The 22,365-nt window shown below is 38.8% G+C and overlaps 1 protein-coding gene across 2 annotated transcripts; it reads left to right on the top strand.

Annotated features, from left to right (window-relative positions):
- Positions 1-2,335: 2,335 nt before the first annotated feature.
- On the top strand, positions 2,336-22,086 carry NKAIN1 (sodium/potassium transporting ATPase interacting 1). Of its 2 annotated transcripts, none has more exons than XM_072136942.1 (7): positions 2,336-2,757; positions 12,152-12,285; positions 14,779-14,859; positions 14,984-15,181; positions 17,689-17,749; positions 18,551-18,632; positions 19,719-22,086. In XM_072136942.1, exons 1-7 carry the CDS (start codon positions 2,712-2,714, stop codon positions 19,726-19,728), a joined length of 612 nt encoding a protein of 203 aa, XP_071993043.1. In that variant the 5' UTR covers positions 2,336-2,711; the 3' UTR covers positions 19,729-22,086. The 2 variants fall into 2 exon arrangements, with proteins under 2 accessions (XP_071993043.1, XP_071993042.1); XM_072136941.1 differs by having other exon boundaries at positions 12,148-12,285.
- Positions 22,087-22,365: the final 279 nt, after the last annotated feature.

The following is a 22,365-nucleotide window of genomic DNA, read 5'->3' as shown; positions in this document are numbered from 1 at the left end:
GCACTTGGCAGACATCGGGACTGCCCAGAAGAGGATCAGATCCCCCGCTTAGTGGCACAAGGAATCTGATCCCTACATGGAAGACGCTTACACGCTGCGGTCATGCTTGGCCATGGCATGTAAGGGTTTAACACTCTCACGATCAGAGCTGGCTCAGATCGCGAGTGTAAGAGTGCAGTGTTAGCTGCAATACACAGCCTCACTGGAACCCATTTGTCAGGAATAGGGTTAATAAAACTAACTTTAATTGATATGCATTAAAAAGAGAAAAAAAGGAAAAAATTGGTATGGGCAGCACTACCAGAATTTTTAAAAAAATCTACAGTCAGTAGAGCCCAGAGTGAAGGTTTATTATTAAACACAAGTCTTTGTGGCTGAAGTGTGTTGTGTGTTATTTATTATTTTTTCATTTGTATCCACTTAGTTGAGAATAAGAGTGAAGTGGTGATAGTGTGGAAACAAAGTTGCCAATTCACTTTAAACTGGAGAGTTTAAAGTGAATTGGCAACTTTGTTTCCACACTATCACCACTTCACTCTTATTCTCAACTAAGTGGATACAAATGAAAAAATAATAAATAACACACAACACACTTCAGCCACAAAGACTTGTGTTTAATAATAAACCTTCACTCTGGGCTCTACTGACTAGATTTTTAAAAAATTTCTGGTAGTGCTGCCCATACCAATTTTTTCCTTTTTTTCTCTTTTTAATGCATATCAATTAAAGTTAGTTTTATTAACCCTATTCCTGACAAATGGGTTCCAGTGAGGCCGCATAGGCCTTTGTTGTAAAGAATTTGTTTGAATCTATGAGAACCCAGTCAAGACTTTGACCACGAAATTGTTGTTTATGGTACCAGAAGCAGGGCATAATAGACCATCCAGGTGCGGAAAGTATCTTCCCGCAGGGATGTACTATTACGTCTTAGTGCACGAAAGGGTTTCAGTAGTTTATAATAGTTTATTTTCCATCACCTGGCTCCCTGAGAGCATCACGTGGTGACTCCAAAAGGAGGCCTGTGTGTGCCTGTGTCTCCTCATGCATTCTTCCTTTCCTCCACACCATCTCCCTCCTATGCCTGGGATAAATGTGGAGGAGAGATGACTGACACAGGCACACACAGGGGACTCGCCACATACTGCTGGTAAGGAGCCAAGTGATGTAAAATAAACTATTATAAACTACTGAAATAATTCAGAATTCTGACAAAAGGTAAAAGTCACCTGGTAAAAGTCCCACCACTGCCCTATAAAGTACTGTTTATATTTTGCACTATCCCTCTGTTATTCCTCCTGAAAATGGATGGCAACTGCCCGTTACAGTTTGGGGGCATATATCTTCACACTGTTCAGTTCCAGATTCTGCAAGGACATACTTCTTCAGTAAAGGGAATGGTGGCATCTATGTGTCAATTTAGCCCATTCCTTACATTTCAGGAGGAAAAATGGCAAAAAGGGCACATGCAGAATTATATGAATGAATGCTCCAGGAATGTTATTACAACACATGTCAGGAGAAGTGACAGCTACTTTACAAGGTTTAGATCGTTAGATTGTTGATGCATAAATAAACGGTGTTCCTTAAGCGCATCAGATAAAATAGCTATGGGGTCCATCTTCTAGACTCTGTTAGCCTTGACATATTGCTATCTTTTGTTGGAGATTATTATATTATAGCCTGAGCCCACAATAAGATCCTCTGGTGGGACCCTATAGATACATGCTGCAATAATTCTGGAACAATGTTGTGTGTTCAATTTGATCTTGTAAATCTAATAAGAAATAAATTAGAAATAAAAGCCAGCGCAGGACTGTGTATATAACAGGCCTGGTTAACTGTCGGTATAGACATAGAACTGGTTAAAGGTGAAAAAAGGGCAAGAAGAAGGTCCCCGTCTGAAAAGAAAACTGAAAAAACGACCCATTCTTTCTGCTGTATGTAGTAAGAGAGAATAATAGACTAAACTGACCTTAATAGATTACAGAAATAGCCTTGTGAAAAAGGTCAGGGGTTACTGAGCCACTTCTATTGTACAGAACAAAGCCATTCATGGATATATCTTATGCTTAGAGACCGGCTCATCAGTTGTAATGCTGATGTGAATTTGGGATAAAGGAGATGGGTAGAGGACCAGTACTTATGCTCTATGCATGCTACACTCAATACACTGATTGGATACGCTTTTCTTCTGCAATGTAACAAAAGAGCTTTTGCAGCTGGCATTCGTTCTCTGGTGGGTATTAAAAAAGGGGGGTGGCAGCAAATGGTGTTTTCTGGTCTGCACCCCCCTCTCTGGCTGTCGTTTACCTCCTCCCCCTTCCACACCCAGAGACTGGCCAGGAAGGAGTGAATAGCATGTTCCCTACTATCCAAGAGGAGGGGAGGGTGAATCCTTCTAGGGTGGGTGGGTGTGTGGCTTGTTCTCTCTGACTGCCACTCCTATCCTCCCCCCTCATACACAAAACACACAATAGACCAACACAAAGAGGACATAAGGTTGATTGCTCCTCCTTTCCTATATAGCATGTAGATTTGTAGGGTGGCATTGCTAAACATGGTCCTGTAAGCCATCGGGCCTTTTCATTACAGGGAAAATGCAGAATATCCTAGGCTGAGGAGCTGACATTTGTAAAATTACCTTATCTGATCAGGATTGTCTACACCAAAGCCTGCTCTTTGTAGGATCACAAGCTGTCCACTATGGGCAAATGCACTGGGAGATGTACCTTGGTGGGGATCTGCTGCCTGCAGTTGGTGAGTTAAAACAATAACGATTTGATGGGATTCTGGGAAGCATTCATTATATTAAGACATCATTCCAGAATATGCACTAATTATCTCATCCAAATGACTTCACATCATCCTGTTATATAGATTTTTCCAATACAACATTGCAGGCACTTCTTATTTATACTGTACAGGCAGAGTCTCACTGTAAATCATTATGCACATTTGCATTATAAACACCTAGGTAATTATTATTAAGATGATTTGAGACACTTTCCAAATATACTTACGTTCTGAATGCACATGAATACCATTGTCACGTGTAACACGATGCATTTGTAAATATGATAATACTTCTGTCTTCTCACTGTGTAGCATTTATATGTATGTGATTTATACTGTAAGTATACTGTAATGTGTCAACTGGAGCTACAGCATTGACTTGTATTTACCTAACACAGTTGATTTTATGTATTTAACTATTAATATATCACAGTAATAATATTCTAGACAGAAACCTTCTAATTTATGTTAACATTTGGTTGTGTATTCATGATAAGTTACATGTAGTGGTATATATATATATAAATTGTATGTTTTTTCATCAAGTATAACCCCCTTCCATTCTATACACTGTACAAACTTCATTTCTAAACTTGTTATTTTTTAAATACTTTGTATGTGCAGTTTATTATTATTTATTACATTACCATGCATAAGGACACATTTGCCAATTAGAAATAGGAATTTACAGTTTGTCCAAGGTCCAGAATGGTGGCTGCAGTTTGCTCCTCCAATCTGAAGCATTACTTTTTCAGTGAGATGGACATCCTGATCATGTGACGGTTTGGGTCAACCATATATATTTGGGTATTTTTCTCAAGTGTAAACATTGTTACAAAAAGTTCTGCTACATATGGTTCCCTTCTATAGCGAATAATGTTAGTGAACTGCTTTAGCTGAAAGGATAATATTGTTGCAGATACATTTTCTGTTGTGGCAAAAATTATTTTTGTGAACCAGGCTTATTTTTCTCAAATGGATGGTGACTTTTGGGGGTTGGAGACATACAGAACATAGATATGGTAAATCTAGGCCTGAATGTCCCTCAAATTATTTTAAAATGCCAGCTGTTTGCTGCCATAATGAGTGCACTTTCTAAGCACAAGTCAGAGGGAGTGAAAGGTGGAATCATTGAACTGATGGACAGATACTCTTTATGATGTCAATAGAGCACTTCTGAAAATATGAGGACCACAACAGGAAAAAAGTGTAAGGGTTGATTTTAGTCTACAAACACATTAGGCTTTGTATGTAACCATTTATTTATGGTTCTGGAGCTACATTACATACACTGGGCCACATTTATCAAAACTTGTGCAATCTGTACTATGTGCAATTTGTCTGTGGAGATTGCAGAGTGCGCCAGATTAATCAAAACTGGTGCACGGTCTTCATTAACCTGGCCCATGGCCGCATACACACTAAGATGTCGGCAAGGGGCTGACGTCATGGTGTGTGCGACGCAGAGCGCAGGGACTCGGAAACAGAGCCGAAGCTTCAAAAGACAGAAGAGGACCTGCGGGGGGCGTCGGAAAGGTGAGTAGAGAGGTTTTTGTGAAGGAAAACTCGGCTTGTACTTGAGTATAAACGGTATATGTTTATAGAGAAAGAATTATAGATGTTGCAGCATATAGAGAAATGTATTTATGACATTGAGAGATATTTATTAATTTAATTTGTTACTTAACTAATTGTGTTGAGGCTCCAATGTAAATCTGTACCAGGTCTTTACCATTATGTCTTATTCAAGAAACAGCTTATGGTTCACCGAAGATTCCTTGTTCTGGGCCTCTGCATTTCTTCAAGTTATCGCTCTGAACCATCTGTACAAGTTTTTGGAATTAGATGACTGATGATAGTTCATCCAGGGATTTATTTTGCCTGACATATTTTAAGCCAGGAAGTCTTTTTTGTCTGAACTATGGACCAAATGACATCCATCCTTTTGTTTGCTTCCTTTTAGATCAACACTTCAGTATTATAAGTTGGCCTTGATTGACCTGCATTTTTTTCAACTTTATGTTACAACTGTAAATACAATGATTCATTAATCTAAGGCCCTCTTTTATATTAAAAACTGTGTGTATTTTTCAGTATATATAGCGCACAATGTCAGTAATGAGATAAGGAAGCAGCTGTGTTGACAAACTGTCAAGACAGACACTATCTAATGGTGCACTATGTTGGTCCAAAGATGATAAGTAGTGTTATATTATATTTATCTCAATTTATTTGGTAGCATACATTAAGAAATTTAAGAAAAAGAATGCCAAAAGATTTTCCTTTTGGTATATGTCTAGTTTCCATCTGGATTCCCTGTTTCTTTTTTATGTTTTTTATGGTTTGATTATTTGCTGAAAGTGTATAACCCCATTAAATTATATTTATTTTCCCAAACAGACTTCAATATACTATCATCAGGTAGTATATCATGTATGTATGGTAGCATATGATATCATATCTGTTTATATGCATATGCGATCAGGCCAAGCCCCTCCCAGTTCTGTTTGAATTGCGTTTTGAAGCACAAGATAGATGGAGCATGTGAACACAGCCTCAACCACTTAGATGCCATGGCATCTTAAGGGCTAACACTGCTGAATCTGAGTTCTGTTGCCACTCTACTTGCTGCTTGGTCTGTATTTGTGGCTGGTAATTAGAGGGGGAGAGAGAGCATGCATCCCAGCACAATTACATACCATATTGCCAAATTGGCATGGAATTATCACCTTTTATTTCCCAAGATTAAACTACAATCTATAGGATACATTTATCATACCCCGGTGCATGTGCACCAGCATATGATGCAGTCCTGTCCCTCTTGTGCCACCAGATAGATCATGAGGCTCAGACCTCCTGATGTATTCGGCAGGGCCTTTCTGGGTATGATTCTGTCACAGCCAGCGATCTTTCAGCTGTAAAAGATTGCAGGCTGTAGCAAGTGCGCAATCCGCCGCAGGCTGCGACCCCTTCCCTTCCCTCCTTGCTGTGGCAGGGGTTTAAATGAGGAAATAGTCGCAATTACTGGTGGCTCATTGGTAATTGCGATTATTTCAGGGCTTGTACGTGTGATAAATGTCCCCCAAAGTTTACTTCAAATAGATCCCATGGTTAAGATATAATCAAGTCGATGATTGACCAATATCAGGCTGTGTATGTCCTATTCACCAAGGCAAATTCGGATTTTTTGTTTAATTCTTAAAGGGGTTTGCTATGTTCCTTTACTGCCCAGTGGATAAACCCTAAGGGTGCGTTTACACATGTTGTTGTGATGCATACGTTTTAGACCCAAAAAGCACTTGCTTTTTTTTTCATGTTACTCTGCATTTGGCTGCTTTAAAGCAGAGTAACATGAAAACGCATGTGTTTTTAACACATGCCTCATAACGCCACGTATAAACACACCCTCCATCTTCTTTAAGTGATTCAGCATTCCAGCTACTTACTTTAGTGCTGCACGCAGACTCTCTGCGGATTTTTGTTTACATATAAGAGCACTGATGATTAGAAGGGGCCTTCAGCAGGAGATTATGACTCATCCTGCTCCCCCCTCCCATCCTGCTACGCCCCCCTGTGTCTTTCAGTGAGGATGGACTATGAGAGAAAGAGGCACAGTGGGTGACACAAATAGGGTGGAATGAAGGAATGAGAAACAGGAAGTTCTGTATATATACACAAAGTTCATTATGGTGATAACAGGGAAAAGCTGAAGTTCTCAAAGGGGAGAAAGACACAGGAACACACACATGCAGAGACATGTCTAATGGAACACATTTATTGATAAGTGGCCAATGCCTTTAATCAAATGCTATGAAACATTAACATTAACATTTTATCTATTACCATGTGATAATGCCACTGAGGAAGAAAGAGGGATCGGGCATGTTGGATTATAACATGCACAATGCTTTGCTCCTCTGTGAGCTGACAGTTTCTTATTTCCCTCTCCCTACTGTTAAAAAATAACATGCTTGGCCATTTTAAGTGTGCATGCATATGGGTATTTTAGTAGTGATTTCATATGTAAGCGTTAGGCTAGTTACAGAGGCCTATAAGAGACATGAGATTTGACCTTCAACATCTAGAAATGACCTCTGACCTACATATGACTGCAATGAACAAGTCATTACAAGGTCATTACATCTCTTTCCAACCAGAGCAATCATTATTTTCTAGCTTTATGACACTGTTGTTTAAACCTTTGTGGATTCTGCACTGAAAGTATATTCGCTGGACCTTATTATATTTCTGGAAGTTATTTCATCTGAGGTTGAGTCTGGAACTAATGTTTGTTCAGTAGGAGAAATTAAATCTTTTAGGATCTGTAACTGTCTGTAACCTTGCTACTCATCTGAGGAAAGAAAGGCAGAAACCTTTGTACATAGTCAATACAGCTGATCATATCAGCCAAAGGGGTGGCCTCAAGACTCCTATGTATAATGTATTAACGGAGTCCTTTTTACCATGTCCTTCTGTGGTCTGTATCCTGCTCTCTTCCTCTCACTTTACCTTATTGTGTTGAGGTAGTATTGTCATAATCTCTTCCCCCGATGAGAAGTGTAATATTGTGTAGAAGCCCTGAAATAATCACAATGCCTTTATGAAATGCCTGGCATTGCGATTATTATCCCCTTGACACCAAGGGGGGGGGCTGGAGGGATGTGACGTCGGGCGCAGCTGGCCACGGACTGGCCCGGCACGGGGGGTTCTTGCGCACTCGCTGCAGGTAGCGGACTTTCACAACTTAATATTTGCTTTGTAGCCGCTCCGCTCTATATAGAGGGGAGGCTTAAGTCTCTTTATATATCTGGTGGTGCTGGAGGGGCAGGGATTTCATCATATGATAAATCTCCCCCACAGTCCAAATTGTAGAAGAACCAGTGCAGAACATAAATGATGATAATGTCCAAATTATTAGACAATATAATAATACCAATGTACATACAATGGACTGAATCTTCAGTATTTCACGCATCTCCACCCTGATGATTATGCTTCACTGAATACTGACAATGAATATCTGAAATTTATTTTTCAAGGATTTTGTCTGACTTCCCCTTTAACCATGTATAAAATATTCATCATGCAGGGCTGGTTGACTGAGTTGTTCTGGGAATTCTCATGCTGCTGAATACTGACATCACTAGTCTGTCTCTGACCTTTACCCTTTGCCCTCCTACATTCCATGTGCTTTTCATGTGTGACCCTGGAAATAAACAGTGGGCCTCAATATATGCTAATTTCCCTTTTTATGAAAGTGAAGTCTACTTGTAGATGCTTTTTTAATGACCCATTATTCTTCTACAAACATTTACCTTCGTGTAATACAGAGCCACATATGTGTAATGAGGTCTTCGCCATAAAGCTGGGGCTTTGCAGGATATGCCTAATTCCTTTATGGGAGCAGCTGGCAGATAACACATGGGTATATGTACTTCTGAATAAACTCCACATATTTCTTTACAGAAGGATTTTTAATGTTATTAAAATTAGGCATTTTTAGTCCCCTTCCTATTGTGAAAATCAACTACTACTGCACATGTGATTTATTTACCATCCACATGCCCCAGCTTGTAAAATACTACTGAAGTCCACCTAAATCTGGTATAATCATTTTAAAGTCTTCTTCTCCCCTGCTGACATGGGAGGCGCAAATGGCTCTTTGTTAGTTGCTGACATAGAGACTGTGTAAAGTGAGTGTATGCGGGAAAGACAATCACCCACTTTTTATTTTAATTTTATTCTGCTAATATAGTTACAAGAGGCATCACTGGTGAGCAGTGGAAACACCAAGATAACCCTGCATGGCACAATGTTACTAACATCAACTTTCATTGCTTCTCAGCAAGACATTTGGATATAGGATGAATCCTTATTCCACTATAAAAAGCCATAGAAAACTACAGAAAACTGAAATAAATGGGCAAACCACTTGAAAATTAGTATTAAAATAATCCACAACTAATAAACACGGCGTGCTTATTGACAGCACCGGCCAAATGTTATATATATTCGGCCGGTGCTGTCAATAAGCATGGCGCGGCCGCATTGCGGAGAGCCGGCAGCTGCTGCTGGCTACTCTTACTGGGGCGTGGTGATGGAGTGTCAGCCAGCCCTCTCATGAATAAAGCTGACTTCCAAAATTATGTTATTCATGTTAGAATAAAGACCAGGGGTGACCTGGGGTTCCGTGGTGGTATGGTCACCCTGGTCCTCATTCTAACATGAAGCCTGGTTGGTATTATTGATAGTAATAAGCACTTTTTGTATATGTGGTTGTTTAAATATATATATATATATATATATATATATATATATATATGGCTACTTAGTCTGGATTGTCACAGTGTCATTATTGTTATCTATCAGGCATATTATGTACATACTATGGGGGACATTTACTTACCTGTACCTGGCGTGTTCCCCGATTTGTGTTGTTCAACTCCAATGCATTGTGCCGCAATTCCCAAAGATTGTGCGCCCGATATCCTGCATCTGTTTCTTTCCCCCTCAGGTCCACAGGAGTTCACCTTCTTCTTCCCGGTGTATCTAGGTGCATTGCTTGCAACACAATTCGAATATTAAATCCCATGCTCAGTCCGAATCAGTCAGACGGTCCGACGGCCCACATCACATGAAAGCCAGCACAATTGTGCCACATCGCGTGCCGCACAGTCCCCAGATTGTGTAAATACATGTACAGTAACAGTGAATTAGAGAATGTGTTATTTTGTTATCCTTAGTACATATCAGAAACTTGTCTTTGTGGGAACACCCCTTTAAACTGGATAATAAATGTGGTATAGCTTGCTAGAAATGTTAGATAACGTTTCTAACTTTACTTCACCTATTGGCTGATTTGCCTTTTGGGGAAATTTGTACTGTCAAGTTGAAACTGTTATTAAATAATAATTTTGTTATGAATTATCATCACAATTCCTTAATTGATGTGGCCATCAATGAATCTCAATCGCGTCATGGCTGAACAGTCTAATCGTAACCTTATTGCCAGTAACTACAACTTAGCTTCAATGCAAGTTGAAGCCATTGATAGTCTGAAAATATCCCTCCTGTCTCATTAGTAGCTGAGGCTGAAGCCCAATCTTCCTCTATTCTCTACAATGATCCATGCAAATTGTGTCACTGTAGAGCAGGACCTGAGGGTAGAGACATATCTTAAATATTCAAGGAAGAGAAAAAAAACCCTTTTAGGAGCTGCACTACACAGAGTGTTCCTTTAAGCTCCGTGTGCACAGATTGGCTTTTATGGACAAGCTCAACACATGATTTACTTATCACAAGGGCATTAACATATTGCCAATGAGAGAGTGTACTGAGACACATCTATCTTAATAAGTGTATGTAGCTAGGATCATTCTTCTTTAATCAATGCTGTTACTAATTAATATTTAGATACTATTCTCTATATTCTCCCATACATTTTGAAATGTTTAGAATGATAGATTCTGCCTGTTGCACTTCCAACAGGTCTGTATTTCTCCCAATTCCATGTGTCTCATTTCTCTGTCTGTACAATTCGCAGCTTCTTTCATTTTTCAGTCCAGTGAGTTTCCTCATCTACACTCACTTCAATCTCAAACACTACTTGTCTCCAATTTACAGTAAGGAGAAGAGCAAGGAGATTAGAGGGTGCAGAAAGGGTCAATACCAAGAGTGTAGAACCCTCAAAAATAAATTGCATCTGCTTCTCTGACAATGTGGCTTGTGAAGTGTGCATGTTATACATTGTTATCTATAACATAGGTGTCCCATCCCACTTTGGAACTCCAGCATGACTTGCCATGTTTATACTACTAATGTAGTTTAAACTGAAGTAAGCAGATCCTAGTGCTACAACAGAAGTAGCAGTGTTACACTGCTAGCGTTATCGGAAACCTCTGATAACACTAGCAGACACTTTCCTGATGTACAATAGAAATGCCTTGCCGCGCTGTAAGCGGGATAAGGGGCGGTGACTGCTACATGAAGCCCGGCAGTCACCGCTTGCCTATGGAGTGGGAGGGGCGGTCCGGGGGAGAAGCAGCGCCTCGGAACGCCCCCTCATGAATACGCCAGACCGCTTACAACACAGTCCGGCATTTCTATTGTTCATTGGGCAGTGACTGCTAGCGTTTTCAGAAGTTTCCCATAACGCTACCAGTGCTACATCTGTTGTAGCACTAGGAGCTCCTAGTGCCCTTTGTACAAGTGAGAGGGCCTCTTTAAGTTTTGCTAGATGATATTTCAGTCCTGTGCTCTGCTCATTTGCATTGTTATTTATTTCATTCATGGTTAGCCAGCAACTTTAGCGTATGTGTAAAACAATCTCAAAACCATTGGTGATAAGGATATGGAATTCTGGTTTTATACCAGCGACCACTTTTCTCCAATGACTTTCTAGTTTGTATATGTGGGAATTGAGCCCTTTCATTCAAAGGCATTCAAGATGGTTGAAAGCAGGTCACTATTCAGGCCACTCGAGTTCTTCCACACACAATCATTAGACTTTTTTTTTGCATGAGGATGCATTTATAAAGATAATTTCTCCACTTTCCTCAAAAGCCATTAAGTGGAGTTGAACTGTGATTGGGAGCTGTATATATTTATTACTGGAGGGCTGTATATATTTATAACTAGCAACATTTACTCTACTAAAAAAAATTGTGGGTTGCTCCCCACAAGTTTGCGCCCAGGGGCCTCCACCACCGTTAATCTAACCCTTACCTAACAGACATAGTAATGGTATACACATGTCTTGATGAGATTACCCCTTAAACATAACCCCATCCAAAATATTTATTTTATAATCAAAGACTATTGTCTTTCAAATTCAACATAATTCAGAAAGTAACATTGTTGTGGTGTCACAAAGTCACATGTTATGTGAAACTAATTTTAGGTGCATTTAAGTGTATTTAGGAAAAGGGATATAATTATAAGGAGATGGTTACTTTCTTGACCCCTGTATGTGTCTGTGAGCAAATGTAAGAGTGCCTTTTGCTGCTTTATTATATGTTGCTTTTCTGTTCAATAATCCAATTAAAACTGCAAGCTTCTGAGGTTAAAAGCTTTTTAATTACCTTATGCTTTTTCAATATTATTGATAGTATTGTTTTAACCCTGTTGTTCCCTCTGACTTTGCTGCATAATCTACTAGCTCTTTAGTCCATATATGTGTTCCCATTCAGTAGCATTTTTAAAGCCAGGGAAAGGGCCCTATAAATATTGAATGCAGTGCTAAGTTGTGAATCATCATTAGGTCACTTTGTTCCATCATATCATAAAGTTTGACCACTTTACTACTGTAAAAGACTGGCCATTTACCTTATAGATTTTTCTGTTAAATTCTGACAGGCAGCCGCTCTACAGAGGCAAATATTTGACTTCCTTGGATACCAGTGGGCTCCAATATTAGCCAATTTCCTGCACATTATGGCTGTCATCCTGGGGATATTCGGCACTTTACATTACAGGTCTAGGTATTTGATCTTGGTAAGTAATGTGATGAAATGTCAGTGAAAGAATCACCAGAAATGTAAAGCAAAATGTAAATAGAAAAAAGTAAGGGCCTAATGTTGGTCTGATCTTTTCTGTGAATGTTGATTATAACTGCATGTGTGACTTTCCAAGAATACCTGTTTCTAAATATACATAAATTTAGCCACATTTCTTTAAAAGCTGTATGTTCCCTGTCGTCCACCTCTTCTTCATTTTACTTCAATAACATAATCACGTGACAGACCACTAGTGGCAGACTGGGGTTCTTTGCATCCACCAGCAAAATAGATCTAAGGGTTCATCCTCCATAAATATTTAACCAGGGCATCTCTTTCAAATGCACAGTGAATTGATACTTGTATACTCAGGATATATCACCTTAACCCCTTAAGGATACTGAGTTTTTTCATACATTTTTCACCCTCCACCTTCAAAAATCCATATCTTTTTCATTTTTCCGTGTACAGAGCTAAGTGAGGGCTTATTCTCTGCGTAAAAAATGTTACTTCTCAATGACATTTATTATACCATGCCGTGTAGTGGGAAGCTGGAAAAAATATCAAATATGAAAAAATGCAACTTTTTCATATTATGGTGTACGGAGCTGGGTGAGGTGTAATTTTTTGCAAAATGAGCTGACGTTTTCATTAAGACCATTTTGAGCGCTATGCGACTTTTTGATAAGTTTTTATAAAAAATTTTATGTGATGTAAAATTGTGTAAAAGTAGCGTTTCAGACATTTGGGCGCTGTTTTCCATTATAGGGTGCACCTACGGCAATAACCGTTTTTAGATTTTGATAGATCAGACATTTTTAGATGCAGTGATACTTAACATGTTTTTACTTTTTATTATGTTTTATATCAGTTCTAGGGAAAAGGGGTGACTTGAATAGTTTTTTTACATTTTTAATTATTTTTTCAACTTTTAAAAAAAATTTTTTTTAGGGTACCTTTAGGGTACTTTAACCCTAATACTACTGTGCTAGCGGTATTAGCATTGGGTGTTTGCTGCAATATTCAGCAATCCACACCCCTGTATGAAGAGAGATCAGCCCCCGCACATGTATTGCGTAGAACGCAATGGGGGCTAAAGAATAACTGTAACGTATAAAAACATTTGCCTAACTCTGCACTAATCTAATATAAGCAATTTTCTAATTCACTCTCATTAGCTATCCGTGACTGTTTGCCTGCTAGCAAGGGTTTTACCTTGTCCTCCTGGCTGCTCTGTCACACTTTGATTATATTGGTTGCCATGAGAATCCGTATCTGTGTTTTGGAGAGAGTATAGGTTTGGAGTGGCACTAGGATACGATCTGTAACTGCTGGGTGCAGGAGAATATCAGTCCTCCCTATTGCTAGCAGCATGTACAACTCTAGGACCTTGACTGATCACATGCTTTAGGTCATCCAATTACAAGGAGGAAGTCTATTTATACTGGCTCCAAGAATGGTATGTAGTAGTGCTGGGCACGTTTGAAAAGTTGAATGCAATAGAATTGTGTATGTGTGGAAGTTTGAATGCATGCACAAATAAAGATAGAGCTCAGGCGGGCCATCAATTCTAATGAATGGCATTAGATTAGATATATGTACACATACTGTGATGTTGCCATGTGTTCTCTTTTTTTTATTCATATGTAGGTGTTTTATAGTGCAGTGAAACATTTGTTAGTACATATTTTTCTTTGTTTTGTATTAGATTACTGTATGATCATTTCTTACTATGACAGAGATCTTTAGTGCTGTGCTGTCAGTTCTGGTAGAAAAAATATCTGGTTACTAGCCCGGCAAGGCGTATTCTCATCTGAATATTCACATTTAATTGAATTCATCTGACATATTCAAACATTTCTTTAATTGTGTGTTATTGAAACAATTTACCTGTGTGAACATAATTTCTCATAAATGCAGCCATGTTGTCCCTTAGTAATAAGATAGCTGTCTGTGGATACTACCACCCCTGGACCCTGACAGTGGTGGCCAGGCATGCCCTATTGAGGAGCCTACCTTGTGAATTAAGCATTCATTACCACAAGATGGCTGTGGGACATGTAGCGTCTCCCAGTCATTTCATATGCAAAAACTATTTATTTGTTTCTTTGTGCAATCACTCCAGCAGTAGTGGTTATATCCAAGGACAGCTATCTTGTTTCTAATGGACACATCTACATGGAAACGGACATAGCTACAGCTATGGAAATTATATTCACACAGGTACCTTTTTTTAATAACATCCAATAGAAGAAATGTTTGTATATGTCAGATGAATTAAATTAAATGTGACGGTCCAAATGAGAATACTCCTTTGATGTTACCACTCCAAATCCAGCTGCATGGCATTTTAGTTTGGAAATTATAACTTTCATACGTTTCATATTTTATATTCTATAGACATGAATATTTTCACGTGAATGTGACATCTTAACTTTTGGCTAGCTTTATACTGGTTCTAATCATATTCTATCTATTCTTCTGTATGTAGTATTCTGTATGGCTGGCACTATGGGTGGCATGGAATGCCTTTATAATATGTTTCTACCTGGAAGTGGGACATTTATCACAGGTGAGGCATTAACTACCATTGTCAAGACACTAAATGCTATTTCTGTCATCAGATGTATACTGTATATTTGGTTGTTACACAGACTAATAGTCCTGCTGAATTCTTGTTATTGATATGTTTCCAGCACAGGGACTTAATAATGAATTTTAATACCTCCCTGCATCGGTCATGGTGGATGGAGAATGGACCTGGCTGCCTTGTGACACCTGTTCGTACACCACCTCTGTCACTGGCCGACCATCACATGGTCACAGTGACTGGCTGTCTTCTCGACTATCCTTACATTGAAGCTCTGAGCAGTGCACTACAGATCTTTCTGGCGGTGAGCATAAATAATTACATAAGAGTTGTTCTAGCTTTGAAGGTCAACATTATTAATTATAGACTTGACCTTAATTACTGCTGATTCCCAAACACCATTAAGTATTTGTCTGTGTAAATTACTACCTTTCTATTTTTTGCTTCCAATGTCCCCTTTAAACACCAATGCAAAGACAGATGCTGTCGTCAGGGTTTATGTATTCAAATCTGTATTTTAAGTGACTGAAGGCCGTAATAGTGTATTGAACTGAAGCCTAAAAGGATCATTCAGAATTCAATTAATTTGATTTAAACCATAATTATAGTAATTATCTGTGGTGAAGAGAAGAACTAACATTGTATGATATTAATATAGCTAAACGTAAGCACTATATATAAAAAGTACAAATATAAAAAGTACAAAAAATGCTTGAGTGAGTTAGTACAAATACTGTAGCTATAGCTTATAGCCATTGACTAGTATTGAAGCGATAGTAACTATTTCTAAAGTCTTTTGAATTTTTCATAGCTGCATTGTGGGAATGCGTTTTATCTACAATTGGATAAATAGTTTGAACATTTTTTCTTAACTAAAATGCACTTTCCAGAGAAAATCTTGGTACCTTACAGTCACTTTTATCAGTTTTCTAAACTTTACACAAGATAATCAACATCCTAGTAGTGCCAGGACCTGTAGTCAGATAGGATATGATTATTTGCAAATATGTCAGTGGCTGTCAGTGTACATTTAAAATGTACCTATGTATAGTTATCTGTATATTCAAGATCTATAACATACATTAATGAAATGCATTGTTATTCTTTTAAAATATGAGGGCTCATTCCCATAACGAGGAAATAAGTACGTGTATTTTCAACAGGTAGCGCACGTCCCCATTTACTCTATGGATTCCATGGCTTGGGTTGACTGCTAGAGACGCAAAGAAAAAAGCGTCCTGACATCCTTTTTCACTTGTCATTGGCCGTCTCTTTCAGTTGTCATACAGGATGCATGCAACTGTTCCTTTGTTTGCATCCTGTATAGCTGCATGTTCTCTGTTTAGGCAGCCTAAGTGCTCATTCACAAGACCGTCGGGGGAACGTATGTACGGCCGCAAGTCTGTACGGGCACAGGCTTACTTTACAAGCTACAGATAAGATATTTCTAATAGGGGAAGGAGGCATGTAGCAGGGCTCACTGGGGCACATTTACTTACCCGGTCCTGTCGCAATCCAGCGGCGCGTTCTCCGACGAGAATTCGGGTCTTCCGGCAATTCACTAAGGTTGTGCGCCCGATATCCACCATGTGTCGCTGCTGCGCCGAGGTCCGCCGAACTTCGCCGGAGTTCACCAGCTTCGTTCAGGTGTATGTTAGTGATATTCTTGCAACACAATTTTTTTTTTAAATTCTGCGGTTTTTCTGAATCCTTCGGGTCTTCCAATAGCCACACCCCCAATTTCTGTACCGTGAAAGCCGGCTCCGATGCGCCACAATCCGATCGCATATGCCAAAATCCCTGGGCAATTTGGCACAAATTGGAAAAATTCGGGAAACCGTCGGAAAAAAGCAATTCGGACCCTTAGTAAATGGGGCTCCAGGGGTAGTGGACGATGACGTAAGCCAACACCTGGGACCGGAATCTAAGTGGCACCTGGTTTTCACCAGAGCCCGCCGCAAAGAGGGTTGGACTTGCAGCGGTGTGGTACCACCAGGTCGTTCCACAGGTGCGACTTTGTCCGCAGCGGCAGCAAAGGCGAGGTACAGAGATGTTAGGCAGACATAGTCGGGGACAAGCAGGAGGTCAGGATAGGCAACATGGGATTGGAGTCGGGGACATAGCAAAAGGTCAAGGCAGGCGGAACAGGATCAAGTCAATAGAAGAACCGAGGTCTCAACAAGCTTTTTCTAGGGCTGTGAGGCACAAAGATCCGTCAGGGTGTGCAGGAAGAGGCTGGTTTATAAGGGATTCTGGGAAATGGGCAGCACCAATTAACGGCACACTGGCCCATTAAATCTCCTGAAGCGGGACAACAGACTGGAGTCGGGAGCAGGGACGGGTAAGTGAGAATCGCGGGGCACGGAGAGGAGCACAGGTGAGCCCGCGACCCGAGACATGGGTTGTGGGAGCACCCACCCCCGGGACATGTATTATAGCTAAGTTAGCAAAGTGTCATTATGTCTTATATCCATCTCATGGATATCATCATCTCTGATATCTAATCCCTCTTTTTCTGCCAGTGAAGCTTCAGAAGCTGAATGAAAGGGTAGATAAACCCTGTACCCTAATAATCTAGGCACATTGTCAGCACACAGGGATTATAAGGTGTATGCTTATAGAGTCCCGGCCCACACTCTAAGCACAATGACCACCACTGAGTGATATAAGCTAAAACATCAGTAAAACTGAGTCAAATTGTAAAGTAAGGGGGTTAAAAATAATCATTATTGTGTAAACATTCTTTCATTCAACTTTCTTTCATGGGCTAACCCCTTTAATCATATGCTATTTATATTTTCTTACTGACAGCTCTTTGGCTTTGTGTACGCCTGTTATGTCAGCAAAGTTTTCATGGATGAAGAAGATAGCTGTGAGTATTATTGGCCATATGTATTAAATGCCAAAAAAACACTTGAATGAACCACTTCAAGAAAATAAAATTAATAAAATTACAATGAGGAATACTGATAACAATGTTATGTAAACTACAACTGTGAAAAATCTGCATCAAAATGCTTGTTATATTCTATATGTAATAATAACTGAACTTACAGTATATTCTATAACGAGATAAATGAAAAGATTATAAAGGGACTCTAGCCCCCTCAGATAGGGTATGAAATGTCCTTTCTAGAATTCCCTGTTTACCTGTGAAAATAAAAATCACCAACAAATACATATGCAAATGAGCTGAGAACTTCACCCTGATATATATCTGCTATATTATACCGAGAAATATGCTTTTGTCATATTAAAAGATATGCATTGTGGTTATGGTTATGGTTTTGTGAGCCACAGAATGAGAAATATAGACAGATAAAAAGTGAATGCCTGATGTGATATGAAAAATGAGATTCATCAATTTGACACCAAAAACTATTTTCTAGGTACTAAAGAACAAAACATAGAGGTATCTGAAGTGACACTCCCACTTCAGCCTCTTGCAGCTTGACTCATCTCAGGCAAATATGACTCTTTTGGACTTTTGATTTTGTATAGGTGAAAAGGCAAAGTTTCACATAAAAGAGGGAATTCTGAAAAAAACATTTCATATCCTTCTTGAGGGTTCTCGTAGTTTAATGAGGTAAAATCTGGTGACAGATTTCCCTCACATATCATTGTTCACCTGAATGCTGATCATTCCCTGCATGTGTTTTCTTTATCTATGCAGTTGATTTCATTGGATCCTATGATTCCTACGGATATCAAGCTCCCATGAAGACATCACACCTTCAGTTGCAGCCACTGTACAAGTATGTCTTTCCTTTAAAAAAAGATTTCTAGCTGTTTTCTTACTATTGTTCAAGAATTTTATATTATTAGCCATGAGAACTAACATTTGTGCCACATATTGGTAAATTACACTATTTATTAGTAGCTTGTATTTGACATAAAAAGTGAATACATTGGTTCATTTCTACATTACTGTTCAGAAAACTGCAAACATAATGGAGGAGATTTGTTAACCCCTTCATGACCGATGGTCATTGGTGCATAAATGTTCAGGTCAATTTTGGACGTTCCGCTATGCGCTTCTTTAAATGACGAGATCTCTGAAAAAACTTTACGTACCACAACAAATCTTAATAAGCAGTAATTTTTACCAAACTATGTTATAAATATTATATAATTATATATTTGAAATAATATAGGACTTTATCTGCCCATGCAATATGACCCTTAAAGAGGACCTGTCATGGCAATATGGGACACTAAACCACCCACCGGTCCTTATGGACCCGTACTACACTACACTACAGGTTCCACTGCACATGTACCGTAGTTACGTCACTTGCACAATGCTTCACTGAAGAACTGTATAGGCGCAGGGAGCACAAGGGATGGCAGCACCACCGATGTACCTCATCGAACTCATTTCTAGGTAAGTATAAAGTTTTTTTTTATTATATGGTGGCCAGAGAGGAACTTGGTAAAGGGCGATTTGGGACTCTAAACCACTGGTCCGTAAGGACCTGTGGGTGGTTTAATGTCCTAAATCGCCCTAACAGGGCCTCTTTAAGGGTCAATTAGCATGGGCAGATGAAGTCCCCATAGTGTTGGTGGTGACAACAAAATTGGAAATATGTATTTTCATTTGGCAACAAGAGTGATCGTTCAGTTGACCACGAATATGTTTAGACTGGACAATGATCAGAAATGAACATTCATGCAAACGTCTGCTTAGTCAATCAGCTAATGTAGAGGGCCCTGAAAACAGCACTCAGATGCCCTATTTGTATTCTGTTATGTATTATGTTATAGAAGTCATTCTTGTGCAATATTATAAATTGTAGCTATCATAAATATTGTATTTTCATGTGTTTTTTTTTCTTCTGCAGGCCTGGCTAGACCTACTGCAAAAGTCTACATGTCTTACCCAGTGAAGCCCTTCCCGTATCTCTTCACATCTCATTTAGATTCCCCACTTATATTCCTGATCGGTGGTCGAAATGCCTTAAAACACCATAACACAGCAGTAGTAATGTTCAGGTGTATCTGGACTGGTTGCATGCATTTAGCACTCAACCATATTTTTAAAAGTTTGGATGGCAGTAACTGCCAATACAGTGGTATGCCTTGGCTGGTTTCATCATAGCTGGCTATGTGTCAAATACTGATTGTATCAGAGTAGTGGTAGGCTGTTTCAGAGGTAAGGTAGATAATACGAAAATGTTTCAAAAATAATATGAACAGGGGGTTTAAACTTTTTGTTTGAATTTTGAATATTCAAGACCGCACAAAACAAGACACTATTAAGAGATTGTCATATTTTAAAGATACAGCTGTCAGCCATCAGCTTAGAAATCATTTAAATATATCAAGTGTCACTTAACTTAAAAAAATGTGTAGTATTGGTGCAGAAAAGAACTACAGATGAAACATATGTAGTTGTAGGTCTTATCTTAGAAGCAAGCAAGAAACTCCAACGGCCTTGCCAACCTATTGTGCTTATTGTATATGTCTAATATCTACCATTATGAAATTGATGGATGGATAGAGGCTAAATACACAAAAGGGTACAAATATTTTCTAACAAAGACCAGCAATATTGCTTCACTTTATAATTCAGAAGCAATAAGATTAGATATGAAAGTATACAGACTTTAGTCACATGTTATTACAAAAAATGAATATTTCATATAGGAACATCTATAATAACTTCACAGAAATTAGCTGTGACAAAACAATCAGTTGGAATAATAACAACTGTATGTGTATGTTGAGTTAGCCATCTACAAGGTACCTGACATATAGTAAGCACTCTAGGGATATTCCGAATAACTTCAATGTTGGTTGCATAAGGGATTGAGTAGGTGGATTACAACTCCTGCCTTTACAAGTTTATAGTAAATAGGTGCTCAATTCTGACTCATATTTCTATCATACGTATATTCATGACTCTCAAAGGAATAAATAATCCCTGGTCAAATAAAAAGCATCCTTTTAAGACCTAATAAACATTGGCCAGGTAAAGTCTCTGATGAAGATTTTCCTGTATGGAAAATGAATATGAGGATGCACTGTCCTTAACCAAGATCAAGTCAAAAGCAAATTTAACAGGTCATTCTTACAAGCAGGTCGAGTAAATACAATTGATAATCCCTTGATAGACATGTGGTTGTACATAGTTAAATTCAGCAAACTCAGGTGATAGCAAGGCAACATAGACAACTAAACTAAACTTGGCAATACCCTTGGTGGGCACTTTGTCCAGCACTGGGAGGAAATTAGTGGGAATATTTTATGTACTTCCTGTCTTTTTATTTGTTTGATATATAATGTGCAAACCTACTACTGTACAGTTTGAAACAAAATGGTCATTTTTTAGCCTTAATGGTATTTAATGGTCTGTATGTGACTCCATTGTCACAGTTAGAACATTTCAGGAAAGTAACAATTTTAATGTTAACTATGAGCTGTTTGTATAGATATCTTTCAAGAGAGCAATAGCACATATTCAGTTTACAAATTCAAAGTGTTCATTTCTACCCATGTTTTATTATATTATTTTGTTAGACATGAATTTTCTACCATTGTTTAAAGAGAAATTTAGCATGGTGTGCACTGTAGCCATGATTTCATTACGTAATAGTGTGTGCACTCTCAATGAAACAGGGGTGAAAATGAGGGTCAGCAAAAGGCAATGGTAATTCTGCTGGACTGTAGGCAAAATGTAGAGCACAATGGATGAGCTTCCTTAACATTTATGATGGGGAATTTTGGCACTGGTGTTGCACCTGCACTGTGAATGCAATAGGATTGCAATAGTATGGAATGACCAGAGTGGTCATTTCATTGTAGGAATACTATAACATACATACATGAGCACAATTTGGACATCATGTGGTGTCAATGTCAATATAGTGCTCCAGTATGCATCTTATATGTACAAGTATGAAGGAGATGTTTGTATTCATTTTAGTATATGTGAACTTTGAATACTCTCACACGCCATATACATTTTGAGTGTAGAGTTTGATGATGTGCTATAATACTATAGGCCTTGCTATGTAGGATCATAGAATCTATCATCTGAAAGAGATCACAGCAATGTTACCTTTGAAAACACTTACAGGTCCTTCCGATTCCCAGGAATGAAGGGAAATGCACCTGGTCTAATTTAATGTATGTATGGGATTTCTTTTATAATGTACCTCAGATTATGTCCATTTTTGTATATTTGAATTAAACAGTGTTTTGATTCTTTCTCTGTTCTCTTATGAATGCTGGCATGTACTAAATACTGTACATGATTAGCCTATGTTCATGTTATGTTATGCTTGATCTCAGATGTAAACTACAATCAACAGGAGGATCAGTAAAGTAGAGATTGTGATGCGGAATTCACATCCGGGATCCATGATACCTGGGGGGGGGGGGGGGATTTATCATGACTAGGCACATCGTGCTCCAGTTGTCATACTCCCTTGCAATTCTGTGTTCAGGGATTTGCAACTTTTTCATGGTTTGTATGCCAGAAAACTA

Source organism: Engystomops pustulosus, chromosome 2 (genome assembly GCF_040894005.1).
Source record: "Engystomops pustulosus chromosome 2, aEngPut4.maternal, whole genome shotgun sequence".
NCBI classification, from domain to species: domain Eukaryota; kingdom Metazoa; phylum Chordata; class Amphibia; order Anura; family Leptodactylidae; genus Engystomops; species Engystomops pustulosus.
The sequence above is the reverse complement of the archived record's forward strand: the minus strand, read 5'-3'. Positions and strand labels throughout refer to the sequence as shown.